Genomic DNA, 18,344 nt, shown 5'->3' with positions numbered 1-18,344 from the left:
TATCATGTGGCACTGAGTTTTCCTAAAATGATCTAATCCACAACACATTGTATTGCACGGCTCCTTCCTTGGGACCTCTTGATTACAGCAAAAAGATCTAATAACACTAAACTTTGTTGAGAGCTTAATGGCTTTTGGGTCACCCGCCCTTTTTCAAAACTGTTGTCCTTTATTGTACTCTTTATAGCTTGTAAAAAAAAACAATCCATGGTCATGTGATCAAAATTAAATTGCTTGGCAACTGGCATGTGTTTATGGCAGTTGCAGTGTCCTGGGGTCATGTGGCCTTCGGACAAGCAAATCAACTGGGAAGCCACTTTCACTTGTGTTACTAAATTAACAACTGCAGTGATTTACTTAAGAACTGTGGCAAGAAAAATCATAAAATTGGGCATCATATAAGGACTTATATATAAGATGCTTACCATATACATTTTCTAAAAGAAACAAACCTAACAAAGAATTTCAGTACAATACTATTTGCAGTTCCTTATAAGTAGGTAACATTGTATTTGGTGATGTTTGCTTCCAATAAGAATGTACAGAATATTGAGCAAAGTAAGGGGTTCATGGGGTTGTTGGATACCAATGAGCTCACTGTTTAACTCTCCCAAGTAGATTTCTCCAGATAATTTCAACCAAATACTATTTTTAATGGTTCTTTTCAGTTATTTTGATTCCTTTTGTATCATTAAGAATATATTTTCTTTTTCTGCTTTATCTTCAGTGCTTTTTTTTTAAAAAAAATCCTTGATGTATTGTGTCAAGGTATTAATTTAATAGCTAAACAGCTTATGTAATGATGTAATGTAACATAAGTGGATGATGCGATGCTAGGAATGACTCAGCAGGAGTCTGTATCCCTTTAAGAGCCTGAGTATAAAAGGGAAGGCTTTGCTGGAGGTCTCTCCTTGTTTCCTGCTGGGTGTTGGAGTTTGCTGTATTACCATGTGTATGTATATTGTTCCTGGTGAATGATATTGTAGATAGTGTATGATAAACCACCATTTAATATAGACCACTGTTTACTGTATTTACTCCTGAGTTACCTCAGCGCAATAAGACTGCATGCTCTGACATATTGTCAATATATTTAAAGGTGTACTTTTGGACTGAATCATAGATTTGAGTTTAATCAGTGATTATGCTAAAGTGGACTGAAATATCTGAAAAGTATTCAATTCAGAGCAACTGTTGTCTGGCAATATTTATTTGCTTCTAAATTACAGTGCTACCTTGGTACTCAATTGCTTTTAAACTCATTGTATTTGGTACTCAATGCATTTTGATGTGAAAATTTTGTCCCGGTATTCATTGTTTGTTTGGTACTCAATGCACAAGCTAGAACTTGTTAGTGTTGGCTGCCTTTTACTCACTACATTATTCCTTATGGGAAAAATGTGTTTGGTATTCATCACACCTCCTGGAACCAATTAACGAGTACTGAGGTACCACTTTATTAGTGTAAACCCTGTGTAAATATCTCTCAAAGAAACTCTAAAAACCATGTTAGAAGTTAACATGGTTTTTTGCCATAGGGCTATAAGATCTGACTTACAATAGTCTGAACAACCAGTAGATGTCAGCAGGTAATTATTGTGGTTTGCCTCTCACTGATGCTGTCTGTTGCTCATCTGGATTTTTGAAGCATTGTTTTCTTTACAATACTATCTTGAAGTATCTTCCACAACTACTGTGGAAATATTACATGCTCTATATGGACTTTGTCAGTATAATGGCTGCCTTTATTTTTGTTTTTGCCACTACCTTTATTTTCAAGGGAATTTTAAGAAATCCGACTTTCAGAAAGTTTTATTTACATATATTGAAGTCTACATATTGAAATACAGACTTGCCAGCTGTTGCATTTTGTTTATTAAGTGTTACTTAAGTGTTATCCAGAATAGAAGTTTTTGCTTCCCTATGTATAGCACAGTGGAGAATCATAGACCATCCACAAACTTCTGTTAAGTGGGGTCATCACTACTTGTTCTGTTACAGTATAAATTAATCTAAATAATGCAAGTATCTCTGATTGAGGAGACAGTTCCTGGATAGGAAGTATCATTTTACCAAAAAAAAAAAAAAAAAACCTATGGAAAAATCCCAGATTCCAGCATGCAGCATAAGATCACTCATCAGATGACAGGCCAGGGAACTTCATATCTTCAGCCTTCTTGGAAACCATTGTGCTTTGTCAGCTATTATTTGCACATCTGTTTCCTCCATAAAGAGACTATCTCAAATGAGTGTTTTAGTCTGATAAGATGAACATTAAAAGCTGTTGCATGTTGTAGAACCCATTTATTCTAGATTATTTTTGAAAGTGTGAGAGATTGCTTAGTGTTTCTACATATAGGACCTCTCACGTGACAAAGAGCTCTCCTGGAGATGAATTAAAATATACATTGCAGATATTTCTGTCAAGCCCCACAAATTCCAATGCTATTGAATAAAGTGGTGGATACCAGTCAGTTTAGCCAAGAAAAGGAGGAACTGAAGAACTCAGATCCTATTTTATTTACCCACAATGCAAGATTAATAAAGCAGTTGTGGTTTGTCATGGTTTAAAGTTTAACATAATTGTGAATGTAACCAGCTGAACTTTATTCAACAAGCATGGCTTAGCAATGTAAGAATGAGGTACAGCCTCCATTTCTTGATGTAAACTTTGAATGGCATGTATCTTATCTAGCTGTATGTTTGTGTTTTGAAGCTTGCATTATTGCCAAAGTTAAGAGCAGAGTCTTAAGATAACAGTAGGCACACACAATCTGTTCCCCTGAATCTATGTGTACAAATTTCCCCTGCTCATCCCATCTTCTTTAACTTAAGATAAGGACTTATATTGCCACTAGTCTTAACCAAGAGATTCTCTAACCTCAACATTGAGTTTAGAAACACTGGGTTAAATCTCAGACCCTGCTCCTGATCATGGCCATTAACTTTGTGCTCTCTTCTTTTTGGGTTCTCTTGGATTTTAATATTCTAATAGACTGAAATAATTCAGGACACACTGCTTGCATTTCTCCTATTTCGTTGAGTTGACAGCCTCTATGGAATTAACTCGGTAAAAACAGATGCTCAAGATTTCAGAATAATTATATCACTAAAAGCTTCATTACTTGATTAGGGTAGCCTGGTGTTCACAATTTGATTTTCAATGGTCTTTCAAATTACTTGTAGTCTCAATAAAAAAAATGTCAGGATAAAATAAAGCAGTATTTATTGATCTATAGGTAAGACATTTTAAGACATTCAAGATATATCTAGCAAGCAAGCATACAGGTAGATCTTTAAGGTTTTTTAAAAAATTACATGACTGTATCTTCTCAACATTTCTTTTAGTTTTATGTATGCAATTACTCTTTCCTTATAAAGATTCTGTTGTGTTTTGGCCAGCCTAGCTGATCTCACTGTGTTCCTGTTGGAGGGAAAATAAACTGAAATATTAGGTGTTTTTGCTGCCTTGAATTGACTTGATAGACACACACACACAAACACACACACAGAGAATCCATGACCTGTTGAGTCATCATTTCACAGATATTCCTTACTTAAACAGAGAAACAGAATGATAATGGGCAGGTGAAAAAGCAGTGGAAAAAGCAACTTCTGACTTTCTACTGGCTTCCCCATTGATTTTCTTTGCATGAAACTGGCAGAGAGCATTGGAAATGATTATGTGACCATTGCTGTCTATTATGATACAACAGCACTGAAACAGCCACAACTTTGCCAGATTTCAATCCCATGAGAATGATAGGTTACAGATTTTGGACAAATTGTGTAAGTTAGTTGAGTTGAAGTACATTAATTAAAAAATTTACTTTTAGGATACATCATTTTGCCAACTGAAGGCTGCAAACAAAGAAACATGAAAGTGTGTATGTATGTATCATTACTATATCATCATTATTATATCATTATTTAGTGTAGGTCTTCCATTTGCAAAAAATCTCTTTTGCAGAATTAGAAAGTACAGTTTTCCTGAACACTGACTCATCCTCCTATGATCTGCTGCAGAGGTATCAGCATTAGTTTTATTCCTCATTCCTTCTATGTATTAAGTGAAGCTGCTGTATAGGAATGGCTACACTTTGCAAAGGATGCTTAGTTTTGTTTGTCTCTCCTATGGAAAGCTGCTATTCATCCTATGCCTTCTGGCTACACTGAAGTACTAAAAGTAATAAAAATAATAGCCGTAAGCCAAAATCATTTTGTTTTTGCTATCTTGTCTCCAGAATCCTACTTTACTTTGTTGCTGTTTTCATGAAGTTAATTTATTTTATTTTTTAAAAACATTGATATTTTGAAGGCCCCAGAAAACATTTTATAATTACCTACTTTATAATGAAGTATTTTAAAAGCTGTAGGAATCACAAGGGAATTTTAACATTATTAGAAATCAGACACCTGAATCCCATCAAACCCAAGATACAACATTGGAGTCGGGGATGACATTAAATAACTAGCCAAATAATAAAAGCCATCCATAACAACAACAACAACAACAACAACAATAATAATAATTGGAGCACCACTTGACATTGACATTGACAAATTCGCCATTTGTCAATTGCAAAAGGCGGCCTTACTAGGAACTGCTTCCATCCTGCGACGATATGTGTAATACCATCAAACATCCACATCTGCCTATCCCAGGTCCTTGGTAAGGATTCGATAGGTAGACAAAAATGTCAGATCCAATCTGAACATCTGGCTGACTGTGTGATGATTAATAATAATGATGATGATGATGATGATGGAAGGACCTTAAGGTCATCTACTCCAACCCCCTGCTCAGGCAGGAAACCCTATACCATTTCAGACAAATGGCTGTCCAGTCTCTTCTTAAAAATTTCCAAGGAAGGAGCATTCACAGCTTCTGGAGGCAGGTTGTTCTACTGATTAATTGTTCTAACTGTCAGAAAATTTTTCCTTAGTTCTAGGTTGCTTCTCTCTTTGGTTAGTTACCATCCGTTGCTTCTTGTCCTGTCTTCAAGTGCTTTGAAGAATAGTCTGACTCCCTCTTGACTCCTCCCTCCCTCTGTAAATATGACATTTACAGATTTGTGTTTTAATTATTATAAAGATTAGAAAAGAATCCATGTGGTTAGTGTAGGTGCCACTGTTTTTAACATGAGCTGAGCACTGTTGCTTTTTGTTTAAAAATCAAGATTTGAATTTATTATTAATTATTGACTTTTCAAGTTTTATTGCCAAGTTTAAAACTTGTTTCTTGGTACCTTGCAAAATAAATGGCATTACTTATTCTTTGGCACTGCTACTCTGGCCATTTGGCCATCCCAATATCCTGGCTGTTTGATAACAAGAAGACTTACTTAAAATGAAAGATCTGAGCTTTGACAATATTGATAGACTGGAAAGTTTACTGCAGGAGCTTGCCCAGCTGGGTAAACTCCTAGAGCTCTTCCAGATGGTAATATAGATTCATCAGTGATGACATCCTTATGCGTTTCCATGACAAAGCCAGCAGGCACTTGGAATTGCTTGTTCAAAAGTGTATGACTAAAGTGGAAGAAAGCCAGGGCCTTCACATATATTCAGTGAGAATGCTGTGGAATTATATGGGGATCATCTCATTTTGTTACTGGATCTAAATGCATGCCTGGAAGAACCATTGGCATAAGACTTGGTGTTTTTGGCATCAGAAATTGGAAAAAAACAAGTGATGTTTTTTGATAACTCTGGATTTAACAAACTTTCAGAAAACTTCAGATTCCTTGATGGCTGGAACTGTAGAAACTACAAATAGTCCTTGACTTATGATAATTCAGTCAGCAACTGTTCTAAGTTAAACGATGGCACTGAATGAATGGTGGTTATAACTGGTCATTAGATACTAGCCCTCCCAGCACTTCCACAGTCACATGATCATAGTCTGGGTGCATGGCAAACCATTTGCACTTAGGATCAATTACCAAGTTCCCCTTGATCACAGGATCATCATTTACAACCTTCCTCTGGTTTGCCCTGAAAGTCAGTGGGGAAGCTGGAAGAGAATGTTGCAAGTTGTTGGTTAAGTCTCCCTCACCCATGCACCATCCCCATTACAGTTATAATATAGCAGCATTTATTGGGGGAGTTTACCAAAGATTTTGATGCCACTGGTTTTCTGTTCATTAGGAGATTATCCGGAGTAGAGTTTGAATGCTTCTAGTCCTGAGTTGAAGAATAAGAAGCAAATTTGGAATGGAATGAAATGGAATGGAATAGACCTTGGAGGTCTTCTAGTCCAGCCCCCTGCTCAAGCAGGAGAACCTGTCCTATATGGCCTCTTTCTTTATATGGATACATCTGGATTCATGGAATAAAATACAATATTTTACTTAGCCCAGATAGGGTTTAAACATAGCATAAAGCATTCTATTGTTGCTGAATGTTTTTGACACCCAGCATGGTGCAGAAAAATTTCTGCTTGTGAATAGGATATCTCTGTTCTCTCACCTTCCTTACTCCCTTACTTGCGTGTACCAGTAATGTGCTTGGAATATTATCACTATTCTTGAGAGCAACTTTTGGGAAAACAGTAACAATGACAAGAGGAAAACAAATAGGATGTAGTGTCTTAAAGAACAAGTACCATTTCAACCTTTGTTTTTAGTTGGTTCTTTCTGTTTTTGGCTCTGCCTTCCACTTTAATCCATTGAAATAGCAGTTGAAGCTAAAAAAGATCCCTCTGTCCCCAGTACTTCTAATTGTTTTCTGTAGAATTATCTTATTGGGAGAAAATATTCCATCTGCTCCATTCCTTAATATAGCAAAACTTCTAAGTGAACTGTGTGACAAAGCTTGGCTGAGTTCCATAGCATGTGGTTTCTGGCCTCAAGCAAGATGAACACAATCTGTTTTCTCTACATTTAATAAAGGAAGAGATGGGTTCTTTCATTTGGCAAATGTGAAACTTGATTTGGTGATGCTTTTGTTTTATGCCTGTTATCTTTATACTAGTAGCTTCCTGCTGCCCATCCATTTTTTCAGTCATTCAGATATATTTATATTTTCAGTCATTCAGATATATTTATATTTTGTATTTCTAGATTACAGATCTCCCTCAAGGATATATAAGATCCAACAATAGAATTCTACTTCCAATAATGTTTTCCAAAAACATTTTAGATCTTTGCCTACTTGACTTTAATTATGCACCTGAAATTTGCAAATAGCACTTTAAAAACTTTTCATGGTCCTTTCCAATAGCACACCTGTTTTTCCTGCTATGTAATAGTATTTAAAAACATTCCTGTGTATAGAGTTCGGCTTTCCAAAACAGAAAAGTTCCCATTTTAAAAACGTTATATTGCACACAATATATATGAAACCAGTTTTAACCATGGCACAATGTCATTTATATTGATGAAGTTATCTCTTTTACTTGGCTGTGTGTCTATGCGTTTAAAAAATTACAATATTAAAAAATTAAGGTTTAAAAACCAAAATGACACTGTATTGCACTGACACTGCAACATTCATTTGTTTGGGTTAAATGCTAGTTAAAATGGTTTTCTTGGATAAGTTTATTTTAAGAGGCATCTGTCTCCCTAGGCTCTATATAAAAAAAGAATTCCAAGAACTCCCAGCCTGTGTTTTAACCTTGGTTTTAGCTTTTTGAAAGTTCTGTCAGAAACCTATAAGATTTCATTATTTGATAGGGAATTCTGTTAGGTAGCAAAGTCTGAAGGCATAAATCTAGATAGCTGAATGGATTGGTGCCACATCCAAGAAACCACATTATGGCGTAGTTTGCTAAGTGAACACAACTTAACCAGAGTTAAAACATATCATGCCTAAACTTGATGTCTGCAGGAGAGCCTTTTATGTTCTGCCAAGCTTAATCTCCATTCTAGGTTAACACTGTCAAAAATAAAGTAATGTAAGGGAATTACTTTTGTTCCTTTGAGAGGGCAGAACCAGTATATTTTGCCAGCCTCTTTTTGTAGCCATTCAGATATTGGTAGCAATCGGTATGAAAGGTTGAGTCATGGGCTGCCAACTTTTCACTCTTTACAGTTATGATGGATATATCCTGAAGATTTTCTCAGTTTTTCTTATTGAGACCCTATCAGTTATAAGAATATGTTAAGTCATACAACAAAAGTGAAGTAGCCATTTTGTAGATGGTGAATGCAGTGAATGCTATTTACTTGGATTGGTTTCAACTTATTTCTTGGCAAATTGGAATTCTTTGGGAAAAAGTGAAGGGTACCAATGCTTTTAGCCAAGTCCATATATTGCTATATTGTTAGTATCTCCTGTGCTTCTCTTCTCATATTTTGGGATGTTATCGCTCTTTTAAGTATGTTTTCCCTCCCCCACTCCCAAAGCCAGTATACTAATTGAAAAGAATGTGCTGAGGATAATAGTTCAGGTGGAAGAAGAAAAAAATATGAGAAAAGCTTTGATATTCTGAAGTGTTTCAAAAAAAGATAAAAGAAAAAAAAGTGAGATCATAAAGGCTACTGGCCTAAATGAGGCAATCTTACAGACTCTAAGAAGAAATGCTCAGAAAAATAGCAAGAATAAGCAAAAATGCTACAAAATCTATTAGAACAAAACAGAAAGAATTGGAAGAGATGGAATATTTATTAGGTGTTTAGATGTAAGATCAGGCCAAGAAGAGTCGGTGGCACATTCTTTAAAAGTAAAAGAGAAGTTCACAGGAAAAAAAATAAAAACTTGATGTAGTGCCTCCATCAACTGTGTAACTTCTTTATTAGGATAATGTATTTGCTTGAAAACACATTTGTAACTAAAACATTGCCATTTCTAACCCTATTCTTTCCACAAACCCTGGTATTTATATTGAATGATTTTGTGAAGCATAAGCTCAGGGTTCTTTAAACTTGGCCCTTTTATGACTTGTGGACTTCAACTCCCAGAATTCCTCAGCCAGCCATGCTGACTGAGGAATTCTGGGAGTTGAAGTCCACAAGTCATAAAAGGCCAAGTTTGAAGACCCCTGCCCAAGCTGTTGTTCTTCAGGAGACCTGATTGTACGATCAGAGCTAGTTAGTATTTGTATTGGGAATTATCAGGATATTCCAGGCTGGACAGTTGAAAAACAAAAATAAATGCAATATATAATATTTTGTAAATAATTTACAAAACAGAAAATAAAGCACTTCCTGTTTGTTCCCAAGACAATGAAACTGATGTTTCCATGCAGTCCCCTAAGAGTTGAACTTGACCTAAAGAATCTTTGTAATATTTTTAGTCACAGCAGCTAAAGCCTTCTCACATTCTCTCCAAATCCATAGCACTCACTGTCTTCTTTCTTGCTAGGTCAGTATTACGTGGCTGTGCATCTGCTTTGGACATCAGTAGGCTGACACTTGTATTTGGAACAGGAAAGTCTATTTTCATAATGAAGTCTTGCTGTTCTCAATAAAAACAGAATTAGATAAAAAGAATGAGAGAGCAATAGTTATTTGTATTGTCCCTCATAATAAGAGGTCTTAACAACTTGTGTCACCATTTCTCAACATGCATATTAAGCTTATATTGTTAGTTTTTATTTTATTTGACCAATCCTGGCAATAGCTCTGTTTATATTGTCCATTCTCCTGACATAGAGTAAGAAAGCAAACTGGTGCGAAAATAGTATTAAATGAGACTGCAGAATTAGGCATTTAGGTTAGCTAATACAAAGCTTTTGAAATATTAATTTCTAGATAGGAATGTGAAGCAAGTATAGGAGGATAAAGTGTATTCTCAGTAGAGAAATTTAATTTCCTCTGCCATTTGCACAGATGTAACAGAAGAGGAAACACTAAGATGTAAAAATATTTGTTTCATTTTAAATTAAACTGGTATACATATTGAGTTACTGCACATCATTACTTGAAAATGAAGATGCTTTAAGTTCCACGCAATTATATCAAGATTTTGTGCTTTGTGTTTTTCTTAAAGTAGTAATAATATTGCCACATTACTTTTTCTCAATAATTTATATATTACAATAAATGCCAATCTTAATTTGCACTTGCCTCAAAAAATGTAAGTAAATAGCATGATCTGCATATTTTAGTTACATATTAGATTCAAGTATACATACCATTTTTGTGTTCAGCTATCCATTCAAGATGTCAATGTAAACATACCTTCACAAATCAGTCTGTGCTATCTGGAACAGGGATGTCAACTGCTGTATTCTGAAGGGGTGTCTTCTTCCCTAGAAGCTTCTGGGTTCTTCTTTAGAAATGAACAAACATCTTTCCCTCTGCTCTTGTTTCATAATAATGTTGAAGATACTCAGTGCTTTTTTTCTAAAAAAAAAAAAAAAGTGCTGGAACTCACACATGTCATACAACCCACCTTGCCTACCCTACAAGGTTCCATCCAAAAAAGGTGCCGGAACTCCATTCTGGGTGTTCCATGAGAAAAAAAGCCCCGAAGATACTGAACATGGAGACATTCCCCCTTATAACATCTATGATTTGCTTTGCAAGGGACCATAGTCTTTCATGAAATTTGGAAAATAGATTGTACAATTTAGAATCCATTGGATTTGGGCAGCTAATACATTCAAATAAACAGCAAAGAATAACTTACAAAATGTTTCAAAGTCAAACTTAGAAAAGGAAGATAGCCTAAGCTTATAAGAAAAAATAAAATAAAAATTCTATTTGCAAAGAGAGCATGAGCATGAGCAGGATTAAACTTTTTTTTTCTTGGGGGTGGGTTTGCTAGAACTGCTGCTCATTTGAAACTATGAGACTGTTTATAATCACCAGAATGAGTCTTTGAAATCTGGTCTGATCACATCTTGCAAGGCTAGTGAATATGAGGAAGACATTTGATACAGAAGAGAAGGCAGATTGCTCTTAAAGTGTGCATTCTGTTAAAATGAATGTCTGAACTGTGATTATTGCAGTGTGGCAGGCAGACAACTGTGTAATACATTTTCAAATGATTAGGGAAGGAGAAGGGTACAGTAAATAAACACACACACACACACACATATCATATATCATATAGCATAGATTTTCTTGTAAATTTTGTTCTCCGGCAATTTTTAATGCTTCATCTCTGCAGCTTCTGATAAAGGTTGCCAAATATTATTTTGAAAATAAGCAACTGCTTGTGCATGACAGAGGCAAAACAGGATATATCTACCATGTCCTTCTGTTGCTAGATGTCTGTCCCCTAGCATATTTTTAGAGAGCTATGTTTCAAAATGATAGGAACTGAAGATGCTTCTATTGCAAAATAGGGTAAGTAATTTCATATCTACTTTTACAATTTGAATAATGCTAGCAATCCTGAAGCTTTAAAGTGTTTTTGCAAAGCATGAACATGTAGTTGTTTCTATTTTAAAGCAGTATTTTAAGTGGTATAATACTTAAAAGTTCCTGTCCCATGTGCATAACCCTTCTCCTCCACCAATCTTCGTGCCATGATTTTGGTTAATATGGTAAAATGTTGTAATTTTGTTTTCCTTAAAGTTATCGTATGTTAATATATTCCCTTGAACTCACTTTTAAACTTGTTTAAAGTAGTAAATATTCTCTGTAATCCAGTGAATAGTCTGCTCTTGAGAAATGACAAGTGATATTGATTTTTGTTGCTTTCTATTATTCCCAGAAGCATAGCAACTATAAAATGTTTTCGGTTCCTCATTTCTTTCTATAGATTATGGTGCTTTACATTGTAGATTGCCGATCTGGACAAGATTGATTAGTATTGATGCTTGTCAGGGTTTGACTTAAAAGCACTGGAGATGGGCATTGTACCAAAACCGTCAGATCGAACACCAATCAGGACTGCTTATGTTAGCTGGCTTTCTTTAAATTGTTGCTTTAAATACAATACCAAATCAGACTAACGTGTGTTAGATCCAGGCATAGAAGCACCTCTTTTTTTATTTCTTGGCTATCTTTCCATTGTAATTTGCTCCCATCTCTTTTCTCTGAAATACTTGATTCTGGAGTTGGTAGTTTGCTGATAAATAATGTCAGCAAACTGAAGACCAGCAATTTCAGTTTATTGTCAGCTTGGCCGCAAATGCAATTAAACAGAATTGTCAACATTCCATTATATATCATTTCTGTGAATTTATGCATGTTTCCCTGGGATTAAGCCCTGCTAAACATTGTGGATTTATTTTTGAATAAACATAGAATTGGCTTGCATATTTTGTATGCTTGTATTAAATGTGAGGCCAGCACCATAATGGTTCCCTTCCCATCTGCTCTTTCTGTTCATAGAATCTTAGAAATGTGAACTGGAAGAGACCACATGGATCAATTAGTCCAACCAATTAAAATGATTTTGATATTAATTAAACTGTTTTTGAGATTTCCATTTTGAGATTTTCTTCTTCTTAAAAAGCTTCAGAGGTAGAGAATCCACAATGACAATTGGTAGACTCTTCCACTATATTCAAATTTGATTGTCAAGCTTTTCCTTATATTTTAACAAAATTTGAATAACTGAAATTTATCCCTATTATTTCTTGTCCTAATTTCAGAGGCAATGGAAATAATACTTGACCATTTCCCCCATGGATCGTTTTTATGGTACCTGAAAACTGATATGTCTTCCCTCTGTCTTTTCTCTAGGTTTAACATTCTAAGTTACTGTGGTTTGTTCTTGTAGGGCATGTCTTCAAGACCCTGTATCATTTTTGTCACCCTTTTCTGTTCGAATGTTTCAACATCCTTCTGAGGGCAAGAGTCATACACAGTACTCCAGATGTATTTTCATCAGTGCAGAATAGAGGGGAATAAAGACTTCATGTGTCTTTGATACAGTGCTTCTTATGTACTGTAGAATTCCATATCTTCTTCCCTGAATGTAATGCCTTAAATTTCTCCCTGTGGAAGGACATTTTAATGATACTAACTGAGTCTCCCAACCTGTCCAGACTAGATTGCATTCTTTCATATGGGATGGCATCCAGACCTTTAGATATTGTATCAGCTGCTAATTTTATAAACATTCCATCAATCTTATTATCCAAGTATGGAGATGGCTTTGAGAGAGATGAGAACCGTTACCAAAAAGATGAGAAGGAAAGCATAGCTTAAGTCTGGGAATGTAGAAAGTGTGTGCAAACACCTCAGATACCTCCCTAAAGCACGAGACTAGGAAAGAGAAGAGGGAGCACAATCAGACTTCCAAGATTATGTTATCACAGTCACTTCAAATAAAAGTTGTTTTTAGTCTTCCAGCAGTTATTTCTTGGTCAAATTTGCCTCATGAGACTGACATCACATCATTAACAAAATTTCAAATAGTAAGATATAGAAACCCTATGGACACTAATGCACTCAGGTTCTGTTTCAGGTTGCAGACACACATGCACAAACACAGTTGCTATGGAGTTAAGCAGATAACAATAGACAAGAACATAAATCAGGGTCTGTGCAAAGAGGCTTTGCCTGAACAAACCCATTTGAAGTTTAAGCAGCAACAGAATGGTCCATATTCATTCCAGACACCATTCCAGTTGCCTAGTCAGCCAGTCCAAGAGTCAAGGATTCAAGAGTACATAATCACATAAACAAGAGCCAGTAAACTAAGTCTCCAACAAAGACTGAACCCAAAAGCAGCTATATAAATCCATCTGCAAGCAGCTGACTATAATTACTCAGATCTCATCCTTTGCTTAGTGAGGAGACAGATTGACTAGTGTTTCCCTGCTCACCTCTGTGTGCATTGAGACCTGGGGCTTAAGGATTGTGTCTCATTGTCCAACTGCTGCCACTGATGCTTGTGATTTCTCAGCTTCCTCCAAGGAATCATAGCTTGAAGATTCCAGAGGCTGACAATCCACAGATTCAACTGGACCAGTGTTCTCAGAATTTAGAGCGAGACTCGAATCTGAATCCTGTCCCATGACATAGTGGGGACTGTAGTGCCATCCAATCCACATTTCAACAGCTTGTCAGAAAGAATGTAATGTGAAATCTTTGATGAAATCAAGGTGAGTTATATCCATAGCATTCCCCTTGTCTTTTAAAGAAGATGTCTAAAAAAGACAGGAGAATTGTCTCACATGGCTCATTTTTTAAAAAAGCCATGCTGAACCTTAGCAATCATGACATTGTCTTTAAGATGCTTACAGATGGCCTGATTTATTATCTGCTCTCTTGGTATTGATTTTAGGCTCACTGCTCAGTAATTACTGGGATCCCTTTTTCCCTCCTTTCTTGAAGAGGAAGCTGTGTCTACTTCTCCAATTTTCTGGCCCTCTCTACTTCCCCAGAATTCCTCAATAGATCTCAAGAGCTTTTCAGATAATTCTTTAATTCTAGGACACATTTCATCAGGGACTGTGAATTTGAAGATCCTTAGCTAGAAATTCCTTTATCATATCATTTCTGACTTCCCCCTGTTGTGTTCCTTCCGTCTGTGTTATTCATTTGCCTTTAGATATAAAGAAAGAGAAAAAGTAAGAGTTGAGGTTTTCTGTGCTTGCTTGGTTATCTATTAAGATTTCTCAGTTTGGATTAAAGTAGCAAGTCGATTGTCTCCTTTTTTTGTCCTTTTATTGGGAAAGAAATTGAAGAAATCCATGCTACATTTTGTCATCGTTATTTTCCTCTTTATTTTTCTGACCCTGTTTTTCTGATAGTAAATTAAAGGTGGCCATTTTAATGTCAGTTTCAAAGACTGTGATTTCACCCTTAAAAATGAATCTCTTAAATGTTTTAGGAAAAATTGAGTTTACTATGCTCATGGGTTATAGGTCTTTTCTTTATTTTAACTTTTTAAATTTAATAAAAAATAATGGGAACACTAATATTCTGTGGTTCATCCATATGATTATTTAACTAATAAGCTTTAAACATTTCCCCCCCAAAAGTCAGAGTCCAAAATGGGGCAAAAGCAATCCAGGCTCAATTAAAATAATATGGGATTTGTTAGATCCTATGCAATTTCCATTATAAAATGATTCCTCTAGAACAGGGGTAGGCAACCCAAAACACTCGAAGAGCCACTTGGACCCGTTTCCCACCAAAAACAAAACACAGGGAGCCGCAAAACCATTTTGATATCTAAAATGAAGATAACACTGCATATATCCTTTTTTACCTTTATTATAGGTGTGTGTGTGTGTGTGTGTGTGTGTGTGTGTGTACACATACACACACACATTAAAAATAAAAGTAAAAATATGACTCTTGGGAATATCCATACTATTAAAACAATGATAAAGAGACTGCTTTAAGAGAATAAAATTACATACATACACAGGTAAAAAAAGGATATATGCAGTGTTATCTTCATTTTAGATGTCAAAAGGGTCTCTCTCTCTCTCTGTTTCTCTCCCTCCCTCCCTCTCTATCTGCCCTTGGTCTGCCACTCCTCTTCCCCCCCTCTCTCTCCCTCCCTCCCCCCCTCTCTCTCTTTCACTCTCTCTCTTTCTCCCCCCCTCCTATCTGCTGCTCACCTGGCAAGCTTCAAGCTGTTCTCCAACAAGCTGGGGGTAGGCAACCTCGTCTCTTTTATGACTCATGGACTTCAACTCCCAGAATTCCTGAGTCAGCCTAGCTGGGTTAGCTAGCTCTCTCCTGCCCTTCCTGCTTCCTGCAGAGACGCAGCAAAGGGAGGAGCTCCGCCCAGAAAGCTTTTCAGCTCCTCAGAGAACACTGTGAGTGCACTCTCTTTTACACACACAGACACACACACACACACACAGAGAGAGAGAGAGAGAGAGAGAGAGAGAGAGAGAGAGAGAGAAGCAGGGAAGCGCAATTGCCTCTCTCTGTCTCTGTCTCTCTCTACAAAGGCAGAGGAGGCTGGGAGCCACAGGGGAAGGCTCAAAGAGCCGCAGGTTGCCGACCTGTGCTCTAGAAATATTTGTTTAACTTATATGTCACCTATTTCACCTGGAGTGACACTAGGCAGCTTACAATAATTAAAAACTAATGAAAAACAATGAAAAAATTACAAATTTCAACTTTACCAAACTATGGTTTCTTATTAAACTGGAGTGGGATACTAATTAGGGTGGCACAGGGTCAGTTTTGGATCTTCAGCCCTTCAAAACCTGCATGAATCAATGGAAAAAAGCACATCACTTTGTAGTGAATAGATGCCAGGTAGAATATTTTGCCCCAAAAGGCACAGCATTTACAATATTTTTGATAAGTTAAAGAAGTAGGCTGCAAATAATAGTAGAATGAAGGGCTAGGTTCTTCACTGAGGAGAAATGGGACTGCTATAGAATATAAGAAAAATGACATGGCAATAGTATTTACAAAAACTATCTAGGAATTGTAATCTCTGAGGTGATTCTGAACGAGCTATAAAATAGGCTAATACCACTTTAAACTCCATCTATGGAAGAATAGGTTCCAAATTATTAACTGGCATTGGTTGCTTCTAGACTGCATATTTTGCCTAGTTCTGGACATCATATTCCAGGAATAATTGATGTAAAATGAAACAGGTTTGGAAAAGGTTAACAAGGGTGATCATGGGACTCGTAAGCTAAGTGCTACAGGGAAACATTGAGGAGCTTGATACACTTGGGCCAGAGAAGAGAAAATTAACAGCACTCTGTGATTGCACTCTTCAACTATGTTACTTGAACATGTATTACAGAGAAAGCTTTTCTGTCATCTCAAGAGTAAGAAAAGATATGGATTTAAATTACTAAAAGACAGTTGCCAACTGAAAGTTGGGGAACTCTTTTTAAGTTCCCCAACTTTAAGAAATTTGATTGTGGAACCAGTTACTAGGATGTTAGTTGTCTTTTTGTCTGTGATTATGTTCAAGCAGGCTCTGGACAGATTGCTGTTAGGAAGGTAACGTTTAGATTTCTACACTCAACTAGGTGGTTGGATTCAGATCCAAATGGATTCTTCTAACAATAATCTTGTGATACTATTAATAGTGATATATTTATCATTGGAGAATAAAACATACAAAGAACGGTTGCAAGAATTGGGTTAATAAAAAAAGGACGTGAGGGCAGGACGAGAAACAATGGGTGGAAACTAACCAAAGAGAGAAGCAACCTAGAATTAAGGAGAAATTTTCTGAGAACAATTAATCAGTGGAACAATCTGCCTCTAGAAGCTGTGAATGCTCCAACACTGGAAGTTTTTAAGAAGAGACTGGACAGCCATTTATATGAAATGGTATAGGGTTTCCTGCCTGAGCAGAGGGTTTGACTAGATGACCTCCAAGAACCCTTCCAACTTTATTTTTATTTATTTATTTATTATCATCATCATCATCATCATCTTTTATTCATTACACATGAACCTCAGTCAAGTTGTCTGGTGCTGATGGTTGACACGGGTTGCTACCAGCATCCTAGGTGTCAACCAGGTATCTCCTTAAAATATATTATTTTTAAAATAATAATAATAATAATAGGTCTTCTGAAGAGAGTTTGGATTTTAAGTGTACAAAAACATTAGACATTATAAATCTAGTAGGCAGACACACTGGTGTGCATCCAGATGCATCTCTTATTTGTAACCAGTTTTGCTTAGTACAGCTGGCTCATTAGTTTTCTTATTATATTCAGGCCTGGCACTGAAGGAGAGAAAAAAAATATGCTGATTGCCTTACTTAGTTTGGTCAGTAAAGAACTTGCCTGCAGTTCCTCCTGTTTTATTAATATTTTTTATTTGTTGCATTTCCCTCCCACCGCCCTCTCCCCTGCTTTTCAAACTGTGATTTCTCCCTGAGCAACTTGCATTAATTAAAAGACCTAAGGGATAAGAAGCAGAAGAAAAAGAAAGAGGGAGGTCAGTTCTTCAAGGCCATAATAGAGTGAATACTGAGATGGCATTTATATGCAGGTCAAATTAAGCTGACCTTCCCTGCCCAGAGCTCTAGTTTGTATAATGCCCTCTCTCAAGTATTTCCTGGTACTGATGGATGGGGCCAGCATTGACATGGATGCAGTCAGAATGATGTGTTGTTCTTACACACTCTGGCCCAAGGGTGCCTGTGAGGCTATAAGGGGGAACTTGCATACTTGTGTCACTCATTAAGACATAAGTATAAGGCTGTGGCATTTGCATGGTGATATCACCATGGATTGCTGTGGATGCTTCTGTTCTTGTCCTTTGACCAAGGTTGGTTGAAGCTGAGCGTTTTGTATAGCAAATTCCCTCAGCAACCCCAAGGCCAATGAGAGGCTCAATTTCTAAAATAATAGCCTCATGTTTGGTTTGACCCAGATGTCCACTTCTCTAATTTGGGACCGTCAGAGTTTTCCTAATGTGCTGGCTAACATTATTTGCAGATGCAAATGCAGATCCCCATTATTTTGCATGTTTCAGGCGTTCAGAATAAGCTCCAAATTTATGACTACTGGCTAGGATTTCTTGCTCATTGTCTGCACTATTAAT

At 36.4% G+C, this 18,344-nt stretch overlaps 1 protein-coding gene and 1 long non-coding RNA gene across 5 annotated transcripts in view; one reads left to right on the top strand and one right to left on the bottom strand.

Moving 5' to 3' along the window:
* Positions 1 to 18,344, top strand: part of LOC120312740 (E3 ubiquitin-protein ligase parkin-like) — a 489,002-nt gene that overhangs the window by 502 nt on the left and 470,156 nt on the right. The window contains exon 1 of one of the 3 annotated variants that reach the window (XM_039353871.1): positions 619 to 952. The exons of the other annotated variants lie outside the window; for them this stretch is intronic. Coding sequence (XP_039209805.1) covers positions 949 to 952 — 4 coding nt within the window. The 5' untranslated portion in view covers positions 619 to 948. Of the gene's footprint in view, positions 1 to 618; positions 953 to 18,344 lie in introns of those variants that run through there. 3 annotated transcript variants of the gene reach the window in all.
* On the bottom strand, positions 8,720 to 15,481 carry LOC120312742. 2 transcript variants are annotated; one of them, XR_005557950.1, is made up of 3 exons: positions 15,422 to 15,481; positions 10,125 to 10,289; positions 8,720 to 9,399 (listed from the first exon to the last, which is right to left on the bottom strand). It is a non-coding gene; the product is annotated as an uncharacterized LOC120312742 (long non-coding RNA). The 2 variants fall into 2 exon arrangements; XR_005557951.1 differs by lacking the exon at positions 15,422 to 15,481 and adding an exon at positions 13,673 to 13,901.

The sequence above is a fragment of the Crotalus tigris genome, unplaced genomic scaffold (assembly GCF_016545835.1).
Source record: "Crotalus tigris isolate CLP2741 ecotype Arizona unplaced genomic scaffold, ASM1654583v1 scf7180000018526.697782, whole genome shotgun sequence".
Classification (NCBI taxonomy): Eukaryota; Metazoa; Chordata; class Lepidosauria; order Squamata; family Viperidae; genus Crotalus; species Crotalus tigris.
This window is presented reverse-complemented; position numbering and strand designations above follow the sequence as displayed.